The sequence below is a fragment of the Hippopotamus amphibius genome, chromosome 2 (assembly GCF_030028045.1).
Source record: "Hippopotamus amphibius kiboko isolate mHipAmp2 chromosome 2, mHipAmp2.hap2, whole genome shotgun sequence".
Classification (NCBI taxonomy): Eukaryota; Metazoa; Chordata; class Mammalia; order Artiodactyla; family Hippopotamidae; genus Hippopotamus; species Hippopotamus amphibius.
The window spans coordinates 29,216,322-29,243,076 of NC_080187.1; the positions used below are offsets into that span (position 1 = coordinate 29,216,322).

The 26,755-nt window shown below is 35.5% G+C and overlaps 1 protein-coding gene and 2 pseudogenes across 1 annotated transcript; 2 read left to right on the forward strand and 1 right to left on the reverse strand.

Annotated features, from left to right (window-relative positions):
* The first annotated feature begins 9,076 nt into the window (after positions 1–9,076).
* On the forward strand, positions 9,077–9,839 carry LOC130846704 (olfactory receptor 13C3-like; annotated as a pseudogene).
* Positions 9,840–18,620: 8,781 nt separating this feature from the next.
* LOC130844297 (olfactory receptor 13F1-like) lies at positions 18,621–21,319 on the forward strand (annotated as a pseudogene).
* Positions 21,320–24,771: 3,452 nt separating this feature from the next.
* LOC130845583 (olfactory receptor 13D1-like) lies at positions 24,772–25,725 on the reverse strand. The gene has a single exon (XM_057723037.1). The coding sequence runs from the start codon at positions 25,723–25,725 to the stop codon at positions 24,772–24,774; it is 954 nt and encodes a 317-aa protein (XP_057579020.1).
* Positions 25,726–26,755: the final 1,030 nt, after the last annotated feature.

The window sequence follows — 26,755 nt, forward strand, 5'->3', positions numbered from 1 at the left end:
TGTTGTACAGCAAAAACGTGCATATCAGTGTAAAGCAATTATATTCTAATAAAGAGCTAAAAAATAAAGAAAAGAAAGTGTGGTACCTGTATACAATGGAATACTACTCAGCCAAAAAAAAGAAGAAAATAATGCCATTTGCAGCAACATGGTTGCAACTAGAGATTATCATAGTAAGTGAAGTAAGTCAGAAAGAGAAAGACAAATACCACATGCCATCACTTCTGTGTGAAATTTAAAATATGGCACAAACAGAAGTTTTAATATAGCCAGGGTGGAGATGGTTTTTGACTCAGCCTTGTATATAAATATATTGTTTTTATATGTGTATTTGACATATATGTTGAAATAATTTTTAAACATTGTGTTATGTAAACTATTATTAAAATTAATATCAATGGCTTTTTAAAAAATAAAATAAAATAAAATAAAATATGGCACAAATGAACCTATCTACAAAACAGAAACAGACTCACAGACATAGAGAACAGACCTATGGTTGCCAAGGGGGAGGATGATGTGGAAGAGAAGGACTTGGAGTTTGGGATTAGCAGATGTAAACTGTTATATATAGAAAGGATGAACAACAAGGCCCTACTGTATAGCACAAGGGAAAAACTACTGATATATTCAGTGTCCTGTGATAAACCATAATGGAAAACAATATCAAAGAAAGGAATGTCTATATGTGTATAACTGAGTCACTTTGCTGTATGCAGAGATTGGCACAACAGTGTAAATCAAATATACTTCAATTAAAACAATTACAAAAAAGAAAAGAAAAAGCAATTATTTCAAGAGAGGCAGCAAATAATTTTGGTTAAGACCAATTCATAATTTTCATATAAACTATTTGAAGTCCAAAAATAGGAGGTAACTTCCTAATCTTGAAAGGAAACAATACAGCAAAAATCTATTATTCACTTGTATTATTAGTGAATAATATAATACATAATATATTATTAACATTAATAATATAATATATATTATTCACTAATATCGAGTCCATATATACATTCTCATTAATATCTGGATTAAGATAAGAATGCCTACTCTTACAGCTACTATTTAACATAGCCTTGGTAGGCCTGGTCAAAACCATAAGAGAAGAAAAAAGGCAGACGTAACAATAAAGAGACAAAAATTTTATAAGACCTGATGAAAAAAATTAGTAAGACTTCTAGATGTAAGAACAGTGAAAAAATCAATAGTTCTTTTTTGTATTAGCAATAAATGATTAGCAAATGTAATACAAATAAATATAATAAAAATAATAAATTTTAAAACGTCAGAGTTTTATCTGACATACAGAAAGCATTAAAAATTTCAAAAAACAGCATAACAAAATATGAGTAATTGAAAAGGTATAATATGTTAAGACATGGGTTAAAAATATAAGCCTGCCATTTTTCCCCTAAAATTAGTCTATACATTCAATTAAATGCATTCTACATATTAGGTGAAGTTTTTTTAGAAATATGAATACCTGTTCTAAAATTTACGTGGTGGAATAAAATTGTACAACTTGCACACAAGTTTATAAAGAAAAGAAAGGGGAAAATCCATATTTAAAACACACAACAAAGCCACACTAATAAAAACATTATGATCATGGTTCAGGAACATTTACATAGACCAGTAGAAAAGAAAAGAGGTCTCAGATATAGATACATATGTATATGGGAATTTGACATATATAACTCTCACTGTAAAGCAATGGGGAAATGATAGCTTAGTAGGTTTTGTTAAGAAAATGTCTTTATATATGAAAAAATAAAATTTGATCCTTGGATTATCATACTTGCAGTTGGAAACCAGATATATTAACAATTTACATGTGAAAAATTATTATATTAATAAAAGACTATAGAAAATCTTGGGAACTTATAGTGGAGGAAAAACTTTTAAAACATAAAGCCTTAAACCAGTAGAGAATTGGTCATAGGATATGAATCAGTGATTCACCGAAGTTTTCCTAAGTGGCTAACAAGTACATGGAGAGATTCTACCATTTCGAAAATCTGAAGAATGCTCATTAAATGGTCAACGTCAGAATAATTCTCCTTAAGATAACCATAAAATATTCATTTTCTTTAGAAAAGTAGATAGTATCAAATGTTGGCAAGCATGTGGGGAAGTAGATCTCTGATGGGAATGTACACTGATAAACTGTAAAACTCTCTGGCTGCATTAAAATTGGGTAGGACCCAATGATCCCAGTCCTGGGAATATGTCTCAGATAAGTCCTTGCCCAGCACTTTAAGGGGACAAGCATGAGGATGCTCATCATTGCATTGTTTGCAGCAAAGGAGGCTGGAGGCAACCTTGATATCCATCATCAGAGAAATGGTTTTACCACATGTGAACGTGCATAATGGAACTGTTTGCAGAAGTGAGGAGTGAATGAACTAGATGTTCATATAGCAACATAAATAGATCCCTGAAAAACTGTTGAGAGAAGTAAGCAATGATGAGATTTCTAGCACAGTAAAATTTATGTACAAATTTAAATACATATCTTACAAGGGTGCATGCATTTTTAGGGACAAATCAGAAAGATAGTTTTGGGTTGGGAAGGAAAGGTTAGTGGAATCACTGATTATGGGAGAATATAGGTGGCTTTTTAAGGGTAAAGGAAAATAATGTACAGAGGACTAGAAACTGATATACAGAGGAGCATGATTAAGTAAAACGTAAGTTTAAAAGGAAACAAATGAAAACACATATAAAATCATACAGAGCAATATAAGGCATGTGTCAATGAAGAAGCGCCGATCAGAAATGTCGTTTAATAGAAGGGACTATCAAAAAAGTAAAGGAAAAGGAAAATTGAGTTCTGACACCAAAAAAAAGCACATAATGGATTGGAAGAAAAGCATTAAGGTGCTTAAAAGAAAAGAAATGTGTTAATGCTTAGTTAGACAAGGCATTTAAAAAAAATAGAGTTTTTAATCTAGTTAAAGTTAAAAAAAAATCAGTTATAAGGTGGTTAGTTAGCAATGGAGAATACAAGGACCTTCCCAGGGTCAATGAGAGTCAGTGCTCATCCAACAAATTTCAAGTCAAGTATAACCTTGGAGAGGTTATAGTTAATGTAGAGATCAATGAATCTGGCATTGCTATTAGCTTGATTCCACTAAATATGCCATGCATATAAGTAACCCCCTTGATTTGACCTAGTTTTCCCCTTCTGATGAGAAGCAGGCATCCAGACTATCTGTACAGAAGGAAAGAATGGACTGAGCAAAGGTATTAAGTGACTGCTCCCCATTGGCTCTTGCTTCTCATTGCAAAGGATGGCACTGTGCTTCATAGTAGTATCTGTAAGCTGGTGTTAATCAAACCCTGTGAATGAGATCCAGCCTCTTCCTGTGTTAGCAAGTCAGCTTTGAGTCTGTGGGGCTAAGAGAATGTGGACCTTGGTTAAAAAGCAGCAGCAACAACAGCAAGATGCACAGTATTGCTGTATGGTGAGGTCTGTTGGTAGGAGACCAGACAGATTCTCTTGAGGGGAGCCTCTGAATCAGTGCACATGCTTTATTCGAACTCTAAGAGTAGGTTCAATCAGACTTCAAAGAAGGGGAGATCTCGTGAGAGAGGGCTAGGGCAATATTTCATCGCATCAATTGAAAGATTTGCCAGTTTGTGAGGTATATTAAATGTAGTAATCAGAAGTTATAATTTATTCTCCAGGCATTTGGGAACCTTCAGAAGTTTGAGGAAGGGAGTGTTAAAGATGAAAACATGAAAAGAGCTAATTTAGAGGCATTCTTCAGGGTCATGTACTTTTCTCAGTAATACTGAACTGTGACCTGTGCATGGTGGGTCTGTAAACATTGTTTTTCAGGGCAATCATTGGCTCTTCCTCTAGCTTGTGGAGACCCTGACTCAAAATTCATCCTTTTTTTGGAACTAGACAAATATTTCATTTTAGGTCAAATTGGTATCAAAAAGTTTTAATTCCTTTGGCAAAAACACGATCCTCCCATTTCCTCTGGGTTCTCAGCTCAGTCCTGTGAAAACTAAAGTGAACTTATGTTCAATCTGAAGTGAGACCAAAGCTCTGTTGGGTCCTTCACAGATAAGTCTTAATTGATTGCTTGTTATTAAAATAACCAAAGGAACCTAAGCCTTCTATTATTCATGCTGTTTTTAAAAATAACTTTTCCCCCCTAACCCTAGGAAACTTCTCTTCTAGAAGTAGTGAGTTTATGGAGTTATTGCTCACTGGGTGCAAAAGAACACATTCATTTTGTCTTCAGTTTTCCTCCAGGTGCCCTAGGATATGCTGAACATTATAGGCAATAGTGGTCAAATACATGAGCTTAAAAAATCTGGCTACATCTTTTATGAGCTCTGTGACATTATGCTCACATTTTTAAGCTTCTCTCAGCAACTGTGTGCCACCAGTATAATGGAGCATCCTGGTCTGAATTTAACTACTATCACATATGCACATATGAAAGGCCTATATGACTCTTCCTTGAGTCATAATTAGTTCTAATTCAAAGAGTATGAGACCTGAAATTACATTCTTAGGAAACCCAACTTCAAAATTCTAGATCTTTCAAATGCTAGGGAAGTGAGGGCTGCTCCACTTTTCAGAGCCTAGATTTACTCATCTTTAAAGTTACCAAGAGCTTCTTCTTGGATTTCATGAGTGAATCCAGTGATATGATACAATGAAACCACTTTGCAAGTGAAATGTAATATGCAAATGCTTGTGCATTAATTCATTCAACATGTACATAGCATTGGCTTAGTTTGTGCCAGGCAATTTAATTAGGAATGGTGGTGAGCAAATGAAGTCATTATAGCATCTATTTTCCTCAAGACCAAAGGATAATTCTTTATACAAATATTTTAATATTTGTTAAACAGCTTATGTTTTCCTTTTATATGACTTTACAATTTTGAAGCTTACAGGGAATTTTCCTAAGCTACTGCCTTTTCATTTTAGACACAAGGAAACAGTTCTGAAAGAAGGTAAATTACTTACCCAGTGTTCTGTGCCAAATAACTGTGTGTAGGAAGCAAGTTTTGACTAGCTCTAAACCTGACACTCTTTACAAAACACTGTTATCTCAGACAGGGAAAGTCTGCTTTGTTAATCTTATTGGTTTTAATGGCAATTTGAGAGAGTCTATATTAAGAAACTTGGAATCCAAACAGAATGACAGACACGTGGAGAATATGACAGCCACAAATTTGATCCACTAAGCAGAATTATCCTACAAATATAGCACTTAGCACAATGTAGGAATAGATGGAATAGATGCCCTTTGTTTTCTTTTTTTTTTTTTTAACATTTCTGTTTTACGAAGCTAGTAGATTAATCCAGGTCAGTAGTAATCAAAATGAGAGGTAAAGGGCATATGGTGCACTTTTGCTTACACATAATTTACTCTCTGGAATCAGAGTTCACTCTGGAACTCAGTGGCACTAGAATAAAGAGGTACTGACTATGGTGATCCTGGCTCAAGGAGCTTCCAGAAAGGATTCAGGGAAGAGGTGGTTTGTGTTTATTTGTATTTAGAGGGTTAGATATAGGAATCATATTTTTTGTCTTAATTAATTTGAATTCAACAATTATTTTGAATATAATCATTCAGGTGATATGGTACCTCAGCTGGTTTTAAAAGCTTTTAAAAATATATTTTTTAATATGGTGGTCATAGTAACTGCTGAAGATGGTCAAATGATTGCATTACAGTTCAACACATTTGGAACAAAGAATTAATGTTTTCAGCAGATTATAGGTCCAATACTAGTGTTCAAATTGCTTAGATGCTAGAGAAAATAACAGATAACATACCTGTTTTGTAATAATGTCTCTAAGATCACCAGTTAAAGGAACCTAATTTTCTCATTCTATCTGCTATGGGGAGTGGAGGAGAGGCAGAATAAAAGTTTTTGAAGAGGCTGATGTAGCAGAGAACGCTGAATTTTATTTTAGAGTACTTAGATTTGAAATTCAATGATTTGGACTGTATTTCTCATCTTTAAATGAGGCCAATTCCTACCTAAGATCTTTGTTGTGAAAATGACCCAGCAATGGTCTAAAATATAACATGAAGCTTTATGACACTAAATGATGAAAACTTGACAGATGAGAAAATAGATACATCCACTTAAAATGTATAAAGTTGATATCTTACCCATAATTGGAAAAACAATATTTACAACAGAATAATATGGAACATTATGTCATTTATGTACCTCTGAGCCTGAGGAATGGTTTCCTTTCCTTGATTTGAGATGTCTTCTTCCTTAATAGCTGCTTTGCCTTACAGCCTCAAGAAATGCTTTCCATTTTATGTAATAATTTTCAGGATAAAGAGAGGGGGTATTAGTGAGTATTAGATAACAAGCAGGTTGCTGTAATTATTTTCTTCAAGCTTTGGCTTATCAATAGTTTATTCCTTGGGTTAAACTGATAGATGAACCTATTTAAAATATTCTGATGCTCCGGTCCAGAGATTCTAGTTCAATCTCAGAAAAAATATGTAAGATAACCCAGAGATTCTTGGGGCCTTTGTGCTTATCTAACTGTTTCTCTACATTTTGAGCTCCAGAAACACCCTCCAAAAGACCAGGCACTAGCATAGCAAGGCAATTTAAATGCTTTTTGGGGCAAACCAGGGAGGGCTACAATATTTGCAACAAACTAAAATCAGAAATGTAAACATGGAGGATTGAAAACTTTCCAGGGGGAATGTAGTTTGATCCAATTATATAATTGGTATGTTCTTGTTGCAATGCTACTGAAATATGAGACATATATCATGTCAACATTACCACAACATTTGAAAATTATAAGACCCAAACAGAAAAAATCTTTAATAAGTATTGGTGGTTTGGTGGGAGGGGAATTATCTGAAAACCTTCCACAATTAATTGTTTAAATTGCCTTCATTTGCATGCTTTCAAATATCTCATGTGTTTCTCAGACTACTACCATGAGTTAGTCCAATTATTCCTATTACAAAAATGTAGAGCCTCAGCCTCCGAAAGTTGAAATAGTTTGCTGAAGGTTGTCCAGCCGGTATATGAGAGTGTAGAAAAGATTTCAAATTCAGCTTTTGTCATTCTTGCCCCTGTCATCTATTGGCAGCTCTGCCCCATCTTCAGCTGATAAGAGCCTGAAATGAGCTTTTAGAATTTTGCATCCCTACTCTGCAATGGATTCAGGAAAGTTAGGTGAGAGGAATGTAAACAATTGAAAGTGACAATTAAATGTCAATAGAAAATTAAAACTGAACTCATTTTCCCTCTGGATCCAAGTCAGAGTTGAAGCATATGGAAGAGAATATAAGCTTTCATTAAAAATTAAAAATTGTTTTATTAAAAACAATTTGTCTTTCAGTTTAATAACAAAGATTTTCACTCAAACTCAACCTTTGTCCCAGAAATTAATCCTCATTTCTCAATAACTTTCTGTTAAAGCTTTTTCAGATAAGCCCACTTTTTCAAGTTGGTAATTTCTTCTTCAATTTCTACATATTTTTTCTAAATTTAGTTCACTCTAAATGCTATGATTTATGCTACTCAGGCATCTGACATTTAATATCAGAGAATAATAAATAACACCAATCTAGTTCCTGAAGAGGACTTCCCTGATGGTGCAGTGGCTAAGAATCTGCCTGCCAATGCAGGGGACATGGGTTCGATCCTTGGGCTGGGAAGATCCCACATACTTCAGAACACCTAGGCCAATGTGCCACAACTACTGAGCCTGCGCTCTAGAGCCTGTGAGCCACAATTACTGAAGCCCATGTGCCTAGAGCCTGTGCTACACAACAAGTGAAGCCACTGCAATGAGAAGGCCGAGCACCGCAACGAAGAGTAGCCCCCACTTGCCACAACTAGAGAAAGCCCACGTGCAGTGACGAAGACCCAACACAGCCAAATTAATTAATTAACTTAAAAAAAACTTTGAAAATATTAAAAAAAAATTAAAAAGTTAGGGGAGAGGAGCATTTTTCTATGCACTTTTCAGGTATTTCACTTATCTGATCCTTATTACAATCCTATGAGTTATATGCTATTATTATATTCATTTTAAAGATTGAGTAACCGAGGAACAAAAAGATATTATTCATTCATATATATATCATTCATATGTATATATGTGGAGATATATATATATTTATATATATATATGAGAAAGTTTCATTAAAGGGACTGAAAAATATTTAACGGCAGAAGACTTTCCATTTTAATTTTCTGTATTGCAGCATGGTGGACACTTAGAATATATACTTGTCAACAGATGGACAATTTATCAAATACATTTAGTTTCTCAAATGCTATGTATAGTTTGTATATTTTGGAGTTACACATTGATTTAATGTTTATAGTTATTGTTTGCAGTAGTAATTTCTACTAAAAGACCACCGAATAATAAAGATGTTGAAAGGAGGCAGGACTTCAGTCCTCTTTCCCCAACATCTTTTTCTGTCTGTTCAACCTGAAAAACTCAAAATCTATATATTTTATGTGCTATTCTGCATTTTTTATTGACACATAGTTGACATATAACATTGTGTAAGCTTGAGCTATACAATGTGTTCATTTGATACACATATATTGCAATGGCAATACCACCATAGCATTAGCTAATACCTTCATCACATCATATAAGTATTAGTTTTTTCTTTTACTTTTTTTTGGTGGTAAGAACATTTAAGATCTAGTCTTTTAGCAAATTCCAAGTGTATAAGACAGTATCGTTACCTATAATCACAATGCTGTGCATTAGATTCTCAGAATGTATTCATCCTCTAACTGTAAGTTTATACTCTTTGACCAACATCTCCTCAGTCCATAGCCTCTGGTAACCACCTTTCTACTTTCTGTTTCTGAGTTCAGCATTTTTAGATTCTACATTTAAATAAGATCAGACAGTATTTGTCTTTCTCTGCCTGACATCTCACTTACAATAATGCTCTCAAGGTCCATCCATGTTGTCCCAAATGGCAGGATTTCCTTCCTTCTCATGGCTGCATATTGTTCCATTGTCTCTATGTACCACATCTTCTTTAAATCTTCCTTTGACATCCTGAATGCAGATGACATGGATAAAATTAACCAGACATTTGTGCTAGATTTTGTTCTTCTGGGTCTTTCTGATTAGCCAAAGATTGAGATCGTTTACTTTGTTCTAATTCTAATTATGTATCTAGTGATTCTAATTGGCAATGGTGTTCTGATTATAGCAAGCATTTTTGATTCCCGTCTTCACACCCCCATGTACTTCTTCCTGGGAAACCCCTTTTTTCTGGATATCCGCTATACATCTTCCTCTGTTCCCTCAACTTTGGTGAGCTTAATCTCAAAGAAAAGGAACATTTCCTTCTCTGGATGTGCAGTGCAGATGTTCTTAGGATTTGCAATGGGGTCAACAGAATGTTTGCTCCTTGACGTGATAGACCACTTACATGGCCATCTGCAACCCTCTGAGATACCCTGTCATCCTGAGCAAGGTGGTGTATGTACTGATGTGTCATGTTCTGTGTCATGGTTCTCTGGTGGAATCAACTCAATTGTGCAAACATCTCTTGCCATGCAATTGCCTTTCTTTGGTAATAATGTTATCAAGCATTTCACATGGGAAATATTAGCTATTCTCAAGCTTGCTTGTGCTGATAAATGCCTCAATATTATCACCATGACAATATCAAATATGGCATTTCTAGTTCTTCCACTGCAAATCATCTTTTTCTCCCACATGTTCGTCTTCTACACCATCTTGAGAATGAACTCAGCCACAGAGATGCAAGGCCTTTTCCACCTACTCAGCACAGCTAACTGTGGTTATTATACATTATGGTTCCAACTTTTTAAAAAATTATTTTTCATTGGCGTATACTTGCTTTACAATGTTGTGTTAGTTTCTACTGTGCAGCAAAATGAATCAGCTATACCTATATATCTATCTCCTCTTTTTTGAATTTCCTGCCCATTTAGGTCACCACAGAGCATGGATTTGCATTCCCTGTGCTATACAGTAGGTTCTCATTAGTTATCTGTTTTATACATGGTATCAATAGTGTGCATATTTCAATCACAATCTCCCAATTCCTCCCACCCCACATTTCCCCCTTGGTATCCATACATTTGTTCTCTACATCTGTGTCTCTATTTCTGCTTTGCAAATAATATCATCCATACCACTTTTCTAGATTCCAGGTATATACATTAATATACAGTATTTGTTCTTCTCTTTCTGACTTACTTCACTCTGTCTGACAGACTCTAGGTCCATCCATGTCTCTACAAATGGCCCAATTTCATTCCTTTTTATGGCTGAGTAATATTCCATTGTGTATATGTACCACATCTTCTTTATCCGTTCATCTGTTGTTGGATATTTAGGTTACTTCCATGTCCTGGCTATTGTAAATAGTGCTGCAATGAATATTGGGGTGCATGTGTCTTTTTGAATTGTGGTTTTCTCTGGGTATATGCCCAGTAGTCAGTTTGTTGGGTCATATGGTAATTCTATTTTTAGTTTATTAAGGAACCTCCATACTGTTTTCCATTGTGGCTCTATCAATTTACAGTCCCACCACAGTGCAAGAAGGTTGCGTTTTCTCCACACCCTGTCCAGCATTTATTGTTTGTAGATTTTTTTGATGATGCCCATTCTAACCAGTGTGAGGTGATACCTCATTGTGGTTTTGATTTGCATTTCTCTAATAATCAGTGATGTTGAGCATCTTTTCATGTGTTTGTTGGCCATCTGTATGTCTTCTTTGGAGAAATGCCTATTTAGGTCTTCTGTCCATTTTTTGATTGGGTTATTTGGGTTTCTTTTTTTTTGATAATGAGCTGCATGAGTTGTTTGTATGTTTTGAAGGTTAATCTTTTGTCAGTTGCTTCATTTGCAAATATTTTCTCTCATTCTGAGGGCAATGTAAGCAGGAAACAAGAAGGTGAAATATGTAGTTCAAAATGTAGGTTTTGGCCAGATGAGGTCTCTGGGTGAAAAAAAAAATAGCGAGCAGATATATCAAAAGTATTTCAAATAAAGGGTCCTGAAAATATACATGTGTTGGATTTTCTTGGAAAGACATAATTTTAAATGTATATTTTGTCTTGTCCTCATAAGTTTACTTGCATTTTTCTTAGGCTACTTAACCCTACATTTTTATGAGATCACAGTTGTTTTCAGAACATGATATAGACTTGTGATGTTGATATTTCTAACTCTGAAATTCTGTGATTCTACATATGACTTTCTTTTGTTCTGTTTATATTTAAAACCCTTGCCTCAACAAATCTGAGCTTGTCTTGTGCATGAATTCAAAGATGTCAGTTTCTTATCATTTTCTCCAGAGCCAGTATTTACTCAATATTTTTCTCATAGCACCTCCTTCTTCCTCAGGCTATAGGTGGTAGGATTGATCATGGGGTGACTACCCCATAGAACAGGGTAATCCGTTTGTTCAAAGTCATGTCTTTGGACTTTAGCTTCATGTGCCTGAAGAGGATTGTCTCATAAAACACAATCATCACTGTTATGTGATTAAAAAACCTATCTCATTTGTAGCTTGTATTACATAAATATCTGTCTCTTTAAGTAAAAGCACTTCTGGAAGAATTGCACTTCTAGTGGTAATAGATTCTTCTAGAGGAATTCCATGAGCTGATCGCACTGATTTTACCACTACTCCAGCTATTGCTCACATAGTTGTTAGACCTTCTACCTCTTACTTTATTTAACATAAAGCATCTGAGCCACACTGGTAACTTCTGTGTTCCATTTCCTGGGATTGTGATACACAAAGTCTGAGGCCAGCAGGGAAGAATGATTTGCATTTTTTAAAGAACTTCTATTTAGATATAATTCACATAAAATATTGCATATGTTTAAAGTGTACAATTTGATATTTTTTTCTTATTAGTAATATATATATATATGGCAATCTCCCAATTCATCCCACCCCAACCCCACCACTTTTCCTGCTTGGTGTCAGTATGTTTGTTCTCTACGTCTGTGTCTCTATTTCTGCCTTGCAAACCAGTTGATCTGTACCATTTTTCTAGATTCTGCATATATGCGTTACTATATTTGTTTTCCTCTTTCTGACTTACTTCACTCTGTATGACAGTCTCTAGGGCCATCCATGTCTCTGCAAATGTCCCAATTCCATTCCTTTTTATGGCTGAGTAATACTCATTGTATATATGTACCACATCTTCTTTATCCATTTATCTGTTGATGGACATTTAGGTTACTTCCATGACTTGCCTATTATAAATAGTGCTGCTATGAACATTGGAGTGCATGTATCTTTTTGAATTATGGTTTTCTCTGGGTATATGCCCAGTAGTGGGATTGCTGTGTCACATGGTAATTCTATTGTTAGTTTCTTAAGGAACATCTATACTGTTCTCCACAGTGGCCATATCAATTTACATTCCCACCAACACTGCAGAAGGGTTCTATTTTCTCCACACCATCTCCAGCATTTATTGTTTGTAGATTTTCTGATGATGCCCATTCTAACCGGTGCGAATTGATACCTCATTGTAGTTTTGATTTGCATTTCTTTAGTAACTAGTGATGTTGAGCATCTTTTCATGTGCCTCTTGGCCATCTATATGTCTTCTTTGGAGATATACCTACTTAGGTCTTCTGCCCATTTTTTAATTGGGTTGTTTGTTATTTTGACATTAAGCGCATGAGCTGCTTGTATATTTTGGAGATTAATCCTTTGTCCATTGCTTCATTTGCAAACATTTTCTTTCATTCTGAGTTATATTTTTGTCCTGTTTATAGTTTCTTTTGCTGTGCAAAATGTTTTAACTTTAATTAGGTCCCATTTGTTTATGTTTGATTTTATTTTCATTACTCTAGGAGGTAGGTTAAAAAAGATCATACCACAATATATGTCAAAGAGTGTTCTGCCTATGTTTTCCTTTAAAAGTTTTATAGTGTCTGGCTTTACACTTAGGTCTTTAATCCATTTTGTGATTGTTTTTGTGTATGGTGTCAGAGAGTGTTCTATTTCATTCTTTTACATGTAGCTGTCCAGTTTTTCCAGCACCTCTTATTGGAGAGGCAGTTTTTACTCCATTGTATATTCTTGCCTCATTTGTCATAGATTAGGTGACCATAGGTGCATGGGTTTATCTCTGGGCTTTCTCTCCTGTTTCATTGATCTATATTTCTGTTTTGTGCCAGTACCATACTGTCTTGATGATTGTAGTTTTGTATTATAGTCTGAAGTCAGGGACTTGATTCCTCCAGATCCATTTTTCTTTCTCAAGATTGCTTTGGCTATTCAGGGTCTATTGTGTTTCCATACACATTGTAAAATATTTTGTTCCATTTTTGTGAAAACTGCCATTGGTAATTTGATAGCGATTGCATTGAATGTGTAGATTGATTTGGGTAGTATAGTCATTTTCAGAGTATTGATTCTTCCAATCCAAGAACGTGGTATATCTATCCATCAGTTTGTGCCATCTTTGATTTCTTTCATCACTGTTTTATAGTTTTCTGCATACAGGTCTTTTTCCTCCTTAGGTAGGTTTATTCCCAGGTATTTTATTTGTTTTCTTGCAATGGTGAATGGAATTGTTTCCTTAATTTCTCTTTCTGATGTTTGTTGTTAGAGTATAGGAATGCAAGAGATTTCTGTGTATTAATTTGGTATTCTGCAACTTTACAAAATTCATTGAGTAGCTCTAGTATTTTTCTGGTGGCATCTTTAGGATTTTCTTTTTTTTTTTTAAGAACTTTTATTGAGATACAATTGACATACAATAAACTGCATATATTTAAAGTGTACACTTTGATATTTTTTTCTTATTAGTAATGTACATATGGCAATCCCAATTTTGTATCCTGCAACTTTACTAAATTCATTGATTAGCTCTAGTAGTTTCCTGGTGGCATCTTTAGGATTTCTATGTATAGTACCACGTCATTTGCAAACAGTGACAGTTTCACTTCTTTTCCAATTCCTTTTATTTCTTTTTCTCCCCTGATTGCTGTGTCTAAGACTTCCAAATGTATGCTGCATAATAATGAAGAGTGGATACCCTTGTATTGTTTCTTATCTTAGAGGAAATGCTTTCATTTTTTCACTGTTGAGAATAATGTTTGCTCTGGGTTTGTCGTAGATGGCCTTAATTATGTTGATGTAAGTTCCCTCTATACCCACTTTCTGGAAAGAGTTTATCATAAATGGGTGTTGAATTTCATCAAAAGCTTTTTCTGCATCTATTGAGATTACCATATGGTTTTTATCCTTCACTTTGTAAATATTGTATGTTACACTGATTGATTTGCATATATTGAAGAATCTTGCATCCCTGGGATAAATCCCACCTGATAATGGTGTATGATCCTTTTAATGTGCTGTTGGATTCTGGTTGCTAGTATTTTGTTGAGGATTTTTCCATCTATGTTCCTAAGTGATATTGGCTTGTAATTTTCTTTTTTGTGATATCTTTGTCTGGGTTTGGTATAAAGGTGATGGTGGCCTCGTAGAAAGAGTTTGGGAGTGTCTCACCCTCTGCAGTTTTCTGGAAGAGTTTGAGAAGTATAGGTGTTAGCTCTTCTCTAAATGTTTAATAGGATTTGCCTGTGAAGTCATCTAGTCCTGGGCTTTTGTTTGTTGGAAGACTTTGAATCACAGTTTCAATTTCATTATTTGTGATTTGTCTTTTTATATTTTCTATTTCTTCCTGGTTCAATCTTGGAAGGTTGTACCTTTCTAAGAATTTGTCCATTTCTTCTAGGCTATCCATTTTATTGGCATATAGTTGCTTTCAGTAGTCTCTTATAACCCTTTGAACTTCTGCTGTGTCAGGTGTAACTTTTTTCATTTCTAATTTTATTAATTTCAGTCCTCTCCCTTTTATTCTCGGTTAGTCTGCCTAAACGTTTATCAGAAATATGTTATAATAGGATTCCTGGGAGTTCATTTATACTTCATACTAAGAAAATCATCTTTATATTTTCTATAATGTTTTGGAGGTAGAAATATTTTATATTTTCTGCAACCTGTTTGTTTGTCTTACAAGGAGAATCTTAATTTTTAAGAACTCCAAAACCTAGTTTTACATAATCCATAGCCATTTCAGGCAAAATTACATTTTTTTAAAATAAAATTCTCTCATTTTACCTTATTTTTCTCACCTCCTGAATACTCTGCTTTAATAGTAGGTATTGATGAACTTTGGAACAACTATACCCAGGATTAAAAATTTCTTCCTTATCCAGAATATCTCCTGTAAGAAAAACAGGATAGCACAAGGTGGCAAAGAGTAATATACTCTAAAATACTAGACATTTGCACAGCAACAAATTTAGAAGCAATTTTTCTTTCACAATAGATCATACATCAGATCTTCAAAAGATACTCAGTTCAACTCAAATAAATTTTCTGGTTTCTCATATTTCCTTAGCACTCGGCTAAGCACACAATATATATTGGTGAACATAAAAATCATTCTTGCCTTCATTGGGCTTATACTCTAGTCAGGGAGACAGATAAAAATGTAAAAAAAAAAAGTTAATATTGAACATATAAGTGGAGTAGCTAATGGTCTCACTAAAAAAAACTAGAAAAGCTGGATAGTGTAAATTTTTTTCATGAATTAGTTTGCTTCTGAAGAAGTCAGGATATGAGGAACTAAGATTCTAGAGAGAAGGGAAGCTCATTTAAGTGAAGCAAACATTCTGTGCTCCTTTTTATTTCCTGAGGCATTTGCTCATTCTTTAGTGTTGCCTGTTGGCTGGCTAGAAACAGCAGAGAAATGCTGCTAAGAAGCAGAAAAACAACAACAGATTTTGGTAATCTCATGGGTCTGGAAAGACAAAACTTGTATTTTAGACCTACCAAGACATCCTACTCTGAATAGAATGGAGGCCAAGGTCCTGATTTAGGGGAGTTAAAGACAAGTGTTCCCAAAAGGTAACATTGGTTTTCCATATGAAGCATTTGTTGATTCTTAGGCTGCTCAGCGTAAGAGGGCTGGAAATTGAGCAAAAAGGGTTTAAACATGTTAGGTGAGATTTCAGCAGTCCCACAGTGCTTATGAGATAAAAATTTAAGTCTGTGACCCATGAAGGAGAAATCTCCCTTATACAAACTCCAGAGTCTCAGTATGGACCCTAGAGGGATAAATCTAAAATAGGAGATGAAACAGAGTTTTGGCCAAGTCTTACAAAATCTGAAGTCCAGCTGTTGCTTATCTCACTGCCTCTTTGATATAAGTCAATCTCTCCCACTCTAGGTTTCTATCAAAGCATAATGGGAATTCTCCTTGTATAAATAAAACATCATCCAGAGATTATACATTTTTCATGTATGATAACTGGCATTTATTAAAAAATTACCATTCATCCTAAGATACAGTATCAAGAGACAAAAACAGACGATTGAAAGTCTCTCAGGTGATCCAAACATAGGAGTTATCAGACACATTTGAAAATAACTAATGTTAACATGTCCCTCAACATACACAGCAAAATGTAGTGTTCACTGGAGAATTTGACGTTATGTTAAAAAATCAAACGGAAATTATGGAGCTGAAAAATACAATTGGGAATGAAGAACTAAAGAGATGGACTTAACCACAGCTTAGACAAAGTTGAAGAAGGGCTTAGCAAACTGAAAGAGATCAGTAGAAAATATCCAGAATGTTGCAAGGAGAAGGAAAATACAGAAAGGACTATAAGAGCTATATGGGACATGTTGGAAAAGCCTAGCATGTATAACTGAACACTCATAGGGAGAGGATAAAGAGGAAATGGGGTAGAAAAGCAAAATGCTAATGTTGAATGATTTTCTCAAACCTGTGAAAGACATCAAGCCACAAACTCAAGGAGATCTATGATGTCAAGAAGGGTAAATGAAAACTAAGCCATATTTAAGAAACTCTTTGTAAAATTTCAGTAAACCAATAATAAAGGTAAGTATAAAATTCAGTCAAAGTAAATAATAGAGATATTTCCTCAAAGAAGTGGCAGCAAAGCAATATAGAGCCCAAATCTCACTTTGTGGCCATTTAAAAGATCAGTAAGAATGTTTTATCTTCTATTACTCAAATAACAGAGTTACTTGGAGAGATTCCTGAAAATAAATGGGTCACTTTACAAGCTCAGAGGCTATCTGGGATGGCATCTCTATGGTTCTATTAATTGGAATGTTTGCTATATAGTTCAAAGGCAGTCTCCAGAGGAGGGGAATAGGCAAATGGTCTCCTCCAGTTCTGCTTGCACAAATGCTGTTCGAGTCAGGCCTTTACTTGGCTAAATGACTTGAAATAATTACTAAAATTGTACCTACTTTTTTTGTCCTGAGTTAGTTAACTGAACTTGCAGAATCACACCCTGGAGAAATAGAAACTTTCTTAACTTCTTTATGTTTTGGAATCACAACCTTAAATTGTTAAGAGAGTTGGAAGGTCTCTAAAAGCAACAGGAGACTTTGGTAGTCTTATTTCCAGAGATTCCCCTTTGAAAGATTTTTGAAGAAGATCTTAAGAGGTGATTCTGGCAGAACAAATCTTCACATCATGATTTCATTTAATAAATTGCTTAAAATTTTTTAATTAATAGGAGCAATGTATGTTGAGAATTCTCCTTTTTTTTTTTTTTTTTTTGTGAACCAAGGACATCCATGTCCTTTTTCATTGCACTCTTCTGAATAAAAATGCCTCTACGCAACCCACTTTAATACAGTTTTCATAGAGTATTATCAAAATTACAAAATTCAGAATCTTTTACTCTTCTGAGCACTACACCAGACTTACAAGGACTGTGCTGAGGATCAATTGTAAATATTGAAGTACACATTAACCAAAAGGGAAGATGCTCATCACATGTGCTGAGGTGAATGGGAGGAGACATTATCCATCTCTTTTCTGTAATCTCAGATTTACAAAATTTATTAATGGGTATTGCCTAGGCCACAAAATGAGAATAAAGATGTTTACTTTAAAAAGAAGTACTGGTTGGTGGGAAAAATATTGAGTTGAAGACGTGAGTACTGAATATGGTATAAAACTTTTGGCTATATGTTCCAGCCATTTACTTCAGACAAATCATAACCAAATGTCTCTCAACTTTAAAATAAGAAGGTTGGAGCAGAATTTCTCTAAGTCTACTCTGACTCAGACATTTAGAAAGAAAGAGAGGGGTTTGTTGGAAAATATTTAAGTATCTTAGCATTGGCATCAGAAATCATTTTAGAGAAAGAGGAAATACATGCAATGACTTGGGGTAGGTGAGACTGATAAGGATCTAAGATAAGGATGAGGGATTGAGTGGGACTCAATCTGCATAAGAAAAGGAGAAAAGTTCATTATGTTGTTTCTGAAAGAGGGCAAAAGAGTGGTGAAGAGAAAAGAGAAAGGGGAGGGCAAGAGAAGAGCCAGAGCCAGAGCCAGAAAACTGGGTGCTGGGTGGGGAAAGCCCAACAGAGAAACCCTCAGTGGAAGTGAACGTATATGCTGACCAAAATGGCCTTTAGAGACCAGACATGTCTTTCACCTTTCTGGAAATAATCAGTAAATATTTCATTTTCACACATGGATTGGGGGTTGAAATTTTAATAGATTGAGAAAAATGTGCTAAATGTAAAAACTCTGAGTCAATGTGGGCCAGCACTGGAGCAGCACATGGTCAGTTAAGGTCCTGGAAAACAGGGTGACCATAAAGTCATAAACCCACCGTGATTCTCTGAAACATTAGAGTGGTCATGGAATTGGGATTATGGAGGGAGAATTTAAAACACATTAGTCTAGATCTCTCAGATCTGCATAAGATAGGAGTTATCATATTCTTTGTATAGATTAGTAAAGCAAGTTTCAAAGAGGGCAAGTGATGATTTGCCTAATTTTGCATGCCAGTAAGTAGCATGGTTGAATTTAGGACCTAAAATCTCACACTCCAAGGACAGTGCTCTAATTCCCTACAGAGGTTGACTAGAAAGCATTTCTACCTCTTCCCTGAGTACAAGTGGTCTTTATCCTCTTTCCCCTCCAACTGTACATCAAATAAAGTTTAAAGGCTAATTCAACTACCTTTTTTAATGTCACAGGTAAGATTGCAGATGTAAATGACAAGTTGAGAAGTCTTCAGGTTTTTATTTTGGCTTACAGATATACAGTAAATTTTTATTCATTTTATATGTATCAGAAGTTCCTATGTTCAAGGCAGCAATGTGTTCTTAAAAATGTCTAATGCAAGTCATTTTCTTGCTGGACTGTGAGGAACAAGCTTTTGAAGCTCAGAGTGCAAGGTGGGAGGAATAGGAAGTGCACATCTGGGTATAGTTCAGTGTGATATACTTGAATAACATAAGTATGTACACAGTAATACGGTACTTAATATTTTGCACATGGTTTTGATGAATGAAGAGTATTATTAAGAATAATATTAAGAAAGACAAGACTACAGATGGGAAACACCCTCCACATAGAAAAAGTATATATTAAAGAAATAGAAATGTTAAAATCTCGGTGAGTGTAGGAATGGCAAAGTGGTTGCTATTTCAGAGGAGAAAGTGTGAAGGGAGATAGATTATTGGGAGACGAGGATGGAGATGTAGATAAATGAGAGCATGAGGCCTGTGTATGTGAAGGCTTACCTGAACTCTATCTTGCAGGAGAGTGATTTTTCAACATGTCTTGATATATGATTAGCTGTGAGATATGTTGTAAGCAATTTTATTTGAATAATAAAATACTGACACTTGAAAAGTGATTTCATTTCTAAGAAAGGAAGGGGTTCAAGATGATTTCCATATTTAAGTTGCCTTCTTGAAGACAGAATTTGAGTGGCATTATACTCATTGGACTCCTGCCAATCTTCTCAGTCTCATCTCCTGATATTCCTTTGTATCAGTGTGTGCATCTATCCATAAGATAATTTTCAGCTTTATGAAGGGCAAGCAAACCCTCTCACATTCTAACTTTTCAAAAAGCTGCTCCTTGCTTCGCACACCTCCACTGGCCCTTAACCTGATTAGGTCCAATGCAACTTTTGATTGATCAGCTGCCCCCAACATAGAGATAGGGTTCTTACTCTGTGTTTGTCTAGTGCCCTGAGACACGCATGTTATGGTATTACTGTGCCCTGTATTTGATTGTGAGTTTCCTCAGAGAAAAGGCGACTTGTGTAAGTCAGCTTTAGATTCTCAGTGCCATACAGTGTATTTAGTAAAAGTTGGATGAATGAGTGAATAATTACTGTGATATTGCTACTAATATTGGCAGGACAATGCTCCCTTTAAAGTTCCCCTAACAAAAACCCATTGAAAGTTGGTAGAATGTAAATTTTTAGACATTTACAGTGTGTACTTTTATTCACTACTGCAGATGAACAAGAAGGAATAAAATGGACAAGACAAATTGACAGTCATTTCTAATTTTACTTTCCTGGGATTTACTCACTACCCCAGAGTTGAAATCACCATATCTGTGCTGTGCTTGCTAATGTACTCCATAACCGTGCTGGGTAATATTATTCTGATCTCCGTTAGTGTCCTGGATTCTCACCTACACACACCCAGGTGCTTCCTCCTCAGCAACCTCTCCTTTCTGGACATCTGGTACACTTCTTCTGCCCTGACTCCAATGCTGGCTAACTTTGTTTCAGGGGAAAACACCATCTCATTCTCAGGCTGTGCCGCTCAGCTGTACTTCTCTCTGGCCATGGGCTCCACTGAGTGTGTGCTCCTGTTCGTGATGGCGTGTGACCGTATGTGGCCATCTGCAGCCCCCTGAGATACCCCATCATCATGAACAAGAGGGTTTGTGTGCAGATTGCAGCTGTCTCCTGGGTGACAGTCTGCTTCACTGCCCTGGTGGAAACAGTGTCTGTGTTGCAGCTGTCTCTGTGTGGAAATAGGGTCATCAGTCATTTCACGTGTGAGATTCTGGCTGTCCTGACACTGGCTTGTGTAGACACTTCCAAGGTGCAGTTAATCATGCTGGTGATCAGCGTACTTCTTCCTGTGCCAATGCTCCTCATTTGTATCTCTTATGCGTTCATCGTCTCCAGCATCCTAAGAATCAGCTCAGTGGATGGTTGAAGCAAAGCCTTTCCAACATGTGCAGCCCACCTGACTGTGGTGGTTTTGTTTTACGGGACAGCTCTCTGCATGTACTTGAAGCCCTCAGCTGCAGATTCGCAGGAAGTAGATAAATTTTAACTTTGGTATATGCTGAATTAACTCCCACATTGAATCCTATCATTTGTAGTTTACTGAACAAAGGAGTGAAAGTGGCTGTGAAAAAATTGCTGGTTAGGTACCCTCTTTGTACTCTTTTAATCTCTGGTAGCAAATAATATCTATAAACACCAAGGGATATTTAGTGGTCAATATACATGTGAGGATTACTGGGGGTAAAAAAAAAGATTAGTGGAGAAAGACATTCATTTTAAATGTTTTGTATGATTTTCTAAGTCTTTTTCTTGACCAATCACTGAAAGTCTAAAATAACATATTTTTAAAAGTTTTTATTGGAGTATAGTTGTTTTACAATGTAATTAGAGTCCAAAAAAGAAAAACTTTTGTTAAAGCAATACTTAAAGAAATAATGGATGGAAGTTTTCTAAATTTGATGAGAACAGTAAGTATAAAGACACAAGAATTTGAGTAAGCAAAAGAATGAGAAACTGGAAGAAAGCCTCACCAAGGTTCATCATAATCAAGTTGCTTAAAATCAGAATAGCTACATTATATTCCTAAGAGAGAACTTTGCTGCTCTCTAGGAATGACAAGACTTCCCCTTGGACAGTACAAGCCGGAGATAATGAAGCAACATCATTAAAGTACCGAAAGAAAAAGTGTCACTATAGAATTGTATACCCGATGTACATACTTTTCAAAGTTCAGATTTTACCCTGCAACAGTCTTAGAATCAGCCCTGGTTCCTTTTTAGTGGAAAAGTTCATGTAGAAATCATGATCCGGAATTAGATGTGCAATTTCTATTAGCATATCACTGCTCCCAAGCCCTCTCAGTGGGCATATCTGGGGAATAATGTGCTTGTATATGCACATGTGTACATGTGTGTAGACACGCATTTACAAACATTTGCATCCATATTAATTTCTATATGTATATCTATCCAGCATCTATCTTTCTATGTGTATATTACTCTGTATATCTCTATATATTGAAAGCTGTGAGTTCACACTATTGCCAATTCGAATCCAATACCACAGGGTTTATTGTAGCTTTCCCCCTTTCCATGTGTGTAACTCCTCGGACAGTGAATACCTGGCTCTCACTGTACCTCATATGTTTACTCATTTGTTTTATTCCCTGTGTATTACTGAACTCCCATTTTTTGAATTCACATTACCTTCTATCACTCCACTGTCCCCACACTAAACCCTTTTCTTCTTACAACATGATAATAATCACAAGTGGAATTTTAATTTCAATATTTGTCCTTATAGTCAATAAATTTTAGTATAGGAAACTGCAAACAAAATGTACATGGTAACATTTCTATGATGTGACTGACAAGGGATTAACCTCCAAAATTTAAAAACAGCTCAAGTGCTTAATATCATCAAAACAAACAACCCAAACAAACAGTGGGCAGAAGACCTAAATAGACATTTCTCCAAAGAAGACATACAGAGGGCCAAGAGACACATGAAAAGATGTTCAACATTGCTAATTATTAGAGAAATGTAAATCAGAACTACAAAAAGATATCAACTCCCACCAATCAGAATGGCTATCATCAAAAAATCCATAATCAATAAATGCTAGAGAGGATGTGGAGAGGAGGGAACCCTCCTCCACTGTTGGAGGGAATGTAAATTGGTGCAGCCACTATGGAGAATAGTATGGGAGTTCCCTTAGAAACTAAAAATAGAGCTACCATCTGATCATTGAATCCCACTCCCAGGCATATATCCTGGGAAAAACGTGGTCCGAAAGGATACGTGCACCCCATTGTTCATTGCAGCACTGTTTACAGTAGCCAAAACATGGAGGCAACCTAAATGCCCACTGACAGAAGAATGGATAAAGAAGATGTGGTACATATAGACAATAGAATATTTCTTAGGCATTAAAAGGAATGAAATAATGCCATTTGCAGCAACATGGATGGAGCTAGAGATTGTTACGTTGAGTGAAGTGTCACAGAGAAAGAGAAATATATGATATCACTTATATGTGGAACCTAAACAAACAAACAAAAAGATGCAAATGAACTTATTTACAAAACAGAAATAGAGTTACAGACTTAGAGAACGAATTTATGGTTACCAGGAGGGAAGGGTATGGGGGAGGGATAATTAGGGAGTTTGGGATTGACATGTGATAACTGACAAAGACCTACTGTATAGCACAGGGAACTCTGCTCAGTATTCTTTAACAACCTAATTGGGAAAAGAATTTGAAATAGAATAGATACATGTATATGTATAACTGAAAAAAATAATAAAACTACATTTTAGAAAGGAGTTAAATGTCGTAAGATAAGATAAAATGTAGAACCACCCTCCTTAATTACTCCAACCTTTCAAATTACATGTACATGCAAATGCTTATAACACATGGGTGAAGAATGGAAGTGCATCCTTATCTCCTTATTTTTTATTTTTCCTTCTTTTTTATTGAAGTATAGTTGATTTACAATATTAAATTAGTTTCAGGTATACAACACAGTGATTCAATATTTTTATAGATTCTACTCCACTTAAAGTTATACATAATAAGGCATATATTTTCCTCTTCTGCATAATATATCCTCTTTCTTATTTGTTTTATACTTAGTAGCTTGTGTCTCTTAATCCCATACCCAAATCTTGCTCCTCCCCTCTTCCCTCTCCTCACTGGTGACCACTAATTTGTTCTTTATACCTGTGAGTTGGTTTCTGTTTTGTTACATATATTCTTTTGTTTTATTTAGATTCCTCATAACAGTGATAACATAGAATAACAGAGTATTTTTCTTTCTCTGGTGACTCATTTCACTAAGCAAAATGTGCTCTATGTCCATCCATGTTTCTGCAAATGGCAGAATTTCATTATTTTTTGTGGCTGAGTATTATTCTATTTTATGTATATATACACACCACATCTTCTTTATCCATTAATTTGTTGATGGACACAGGTTGCTTCCATATCTTGGCTATTGTAAATAGTGCTTTCACTGTGGGTAAATTTTGGAAGGATTTTCAAAAACATAACACTTATATTGCCTTTAATTAGGTGGCTATGATGCCCCCATAGGAGAAATGTGATATGGGGATGTAGTGACATATACTATTGTCCTTAAGTGTGAAAGAACACACTATATCTGGATAACTCCAAAGTAAATGTAGCATAGTGTATGTAAAGGGCATGGGAGAAACATGGGGAGGGAACGAAGAAGGAAAAATATGTCCCAGAAAAATTAGATTGGGGCCAGATCAAATGCCTGGGTAAAACAAAAACCAATAATAAATAGAAAAAACATGAATTCAAATACTTTTCTCAAAAAGGGGAATAAAAAATACATGCTTTACTTGTTAAGTGGACGTATGCACTGCATTTTTGTGGAAAAACTTAATTTCAATTTTTTTCTTGTTTCTTAAAGTTTACTCTCATTTCATAGACTAATTGTCCCTACATTTTTATGTTATTTTCATAAAAGATAAAGTTAGATTAGTACCTTGAGATATCTTTCCAGCTCTTAAATTCTGTGATTTTCTGTATAACTTTTATTTCCTTTGTTGTGTTTATGTTAAAAACCTTGCCTGCAGTGTATGGGCTTATTTTGTGCATAAACTCAGAGATGTAAGTTCATCTTCCTTTCCTCTAGAACCAGTCTAGCTCTCAACTTTCTGATAGCTGCATGCACCTCTGTATTCCTCAGGCTATAGATGATAGGATTGAGCATGGGTGTGACTACTCCATAGGAAAAGGCAATCAGTTTGTCAGAAGCAGAGTCTTTGGAATTTGGCTTCATAAAAATGAAGAGGATTGACCCATAAAACAAAGTCACCACTGTAATGTGGGCTGAGCAGGTGGAAAAAGCCTTTTTTCTTCCTCCAGCTGATTTGATTCTTAGGACAGTAGAAAGGATGAAAATGTAGGAGACACAAATCAGCAGTAATGGAGCAAACAAAAATATCACATTGCCCAACATTATAGTAATCTCATTCAAGGAAATGTCTGTGCAAGCCAGCTTGACAAAAGCCAATATTTCACAAACAAAATGATTGATGACATTTTTTCCACAAAAGGGCAACCGTATTGCAAGAATTGTTTCTGTCAATGTATTGAGAAAGCCCAGTCCCCAGGAGAGAGCTGCCATCCGAATACAAAGTGCCTTGCTCATGATGATGGGGTATCTCAGAGGGACACAGATGGCTACATAACGGTCATATGCCATCACTGCTAGGAGCACACACTCTGTGGACCCCATAGTGAAAGTGACAGACATCTGAACAACACATCTAGTGAAGGAGATGGTTTTTTTCTCTGATAGAAAGTGTATCAGCATTGTGGGGATGAAGGAGGATGTGTACCAAATGTCAAGGAAGGAAAGATTACCAAGGAAGAAGTACATAGGGGTGTGAAGGCGGGAATCCAGGAGAGTGAGGATGATCAAGGTGCTGTTCCCCAGGAGGATCACCAGGTATATCAGCAAGCACATCACAAAAAGGATTTTTTCAGCTCTTGGATACTCAGAAAGTCCCACTAAAATGAATTCAATGTCTGTCCAATTGGTCCTTTCCATTTAACTTTTTTATGCCTGGAGTAATCCAGAAGAGATGTGGGTTTAAGTATTCTACACAGTATTATCATACAAAGTAAGAGATCACTGAGGAAGGGCAACAAGTGTGTCAGGACTAGCTGGAGTGGGTTTACTGCTGTGAGTTGAGCTTTTCAAATTCCTTTTCTAGATCATGATTCAGGGGTTAGAAGACATGCAATAATTACATTGGTAGTTTATTAACAATAGAAACCTCTGGGGGCTTCCTAGGTGGCGCAGTGGTTAAGAATCCGCCTGCCAATACAGAGGTCACGGGTTCGATCCCAGCTCCAGGAAGATCCCACATGCCACGGAGCAACTAAGCCCGTGTGCCAAAAAAAAAAAGAAACCTCTGTATTCTATACCCTGAGGTTGTGATGCACAAGGTCTGAGTCACGGAAAACTATGTGCATTTTAATAAACATTTTGTTTTAAATTTTTGATTCAGTTGAACCACAGATTTACTTTGAATATCATTATTTTAGAAATAGCATGCTTCATGGGGAAGGCTGGGGGGGAATGAATTGGGAGATTGGAATACCACATTGTACACTCTAAATATATGTAGTTTATTGTATGTTAACTGTATCTCAATAAAAGTTCTTGAAAGAAAGAAAGAAAGAAAGAAATGGCATGCTTCATCTCTTAAAAATATTGTGTTATTTGATTTTATACCATGCCAGTCATTAACAATAACATTGGTTTAGGGTTTTACAATTTACAAATATTTTCATATATATTATAATACTTATTTTATCACTATAATTCTCTGAGGAAAATAATGCTTATAGAGTAATTACATTTAAAAAGTACGCAGTAAGTGAACAAACTTCTATCCAAATCTACATTTTCTGACTTTGCATCCTCCCTTTTTTTAACTGCATGGTTATTATCCTTCAAATTATGCAAGTTATCTGAAGAGTGGGAATAAGGTGTCTTTTAAAAAATGCTCTCCACATGATTCTCATGTGCAGCTGAGGAAGAGAACCACCCAGCTAGTGAAGGGTTTCCTAAT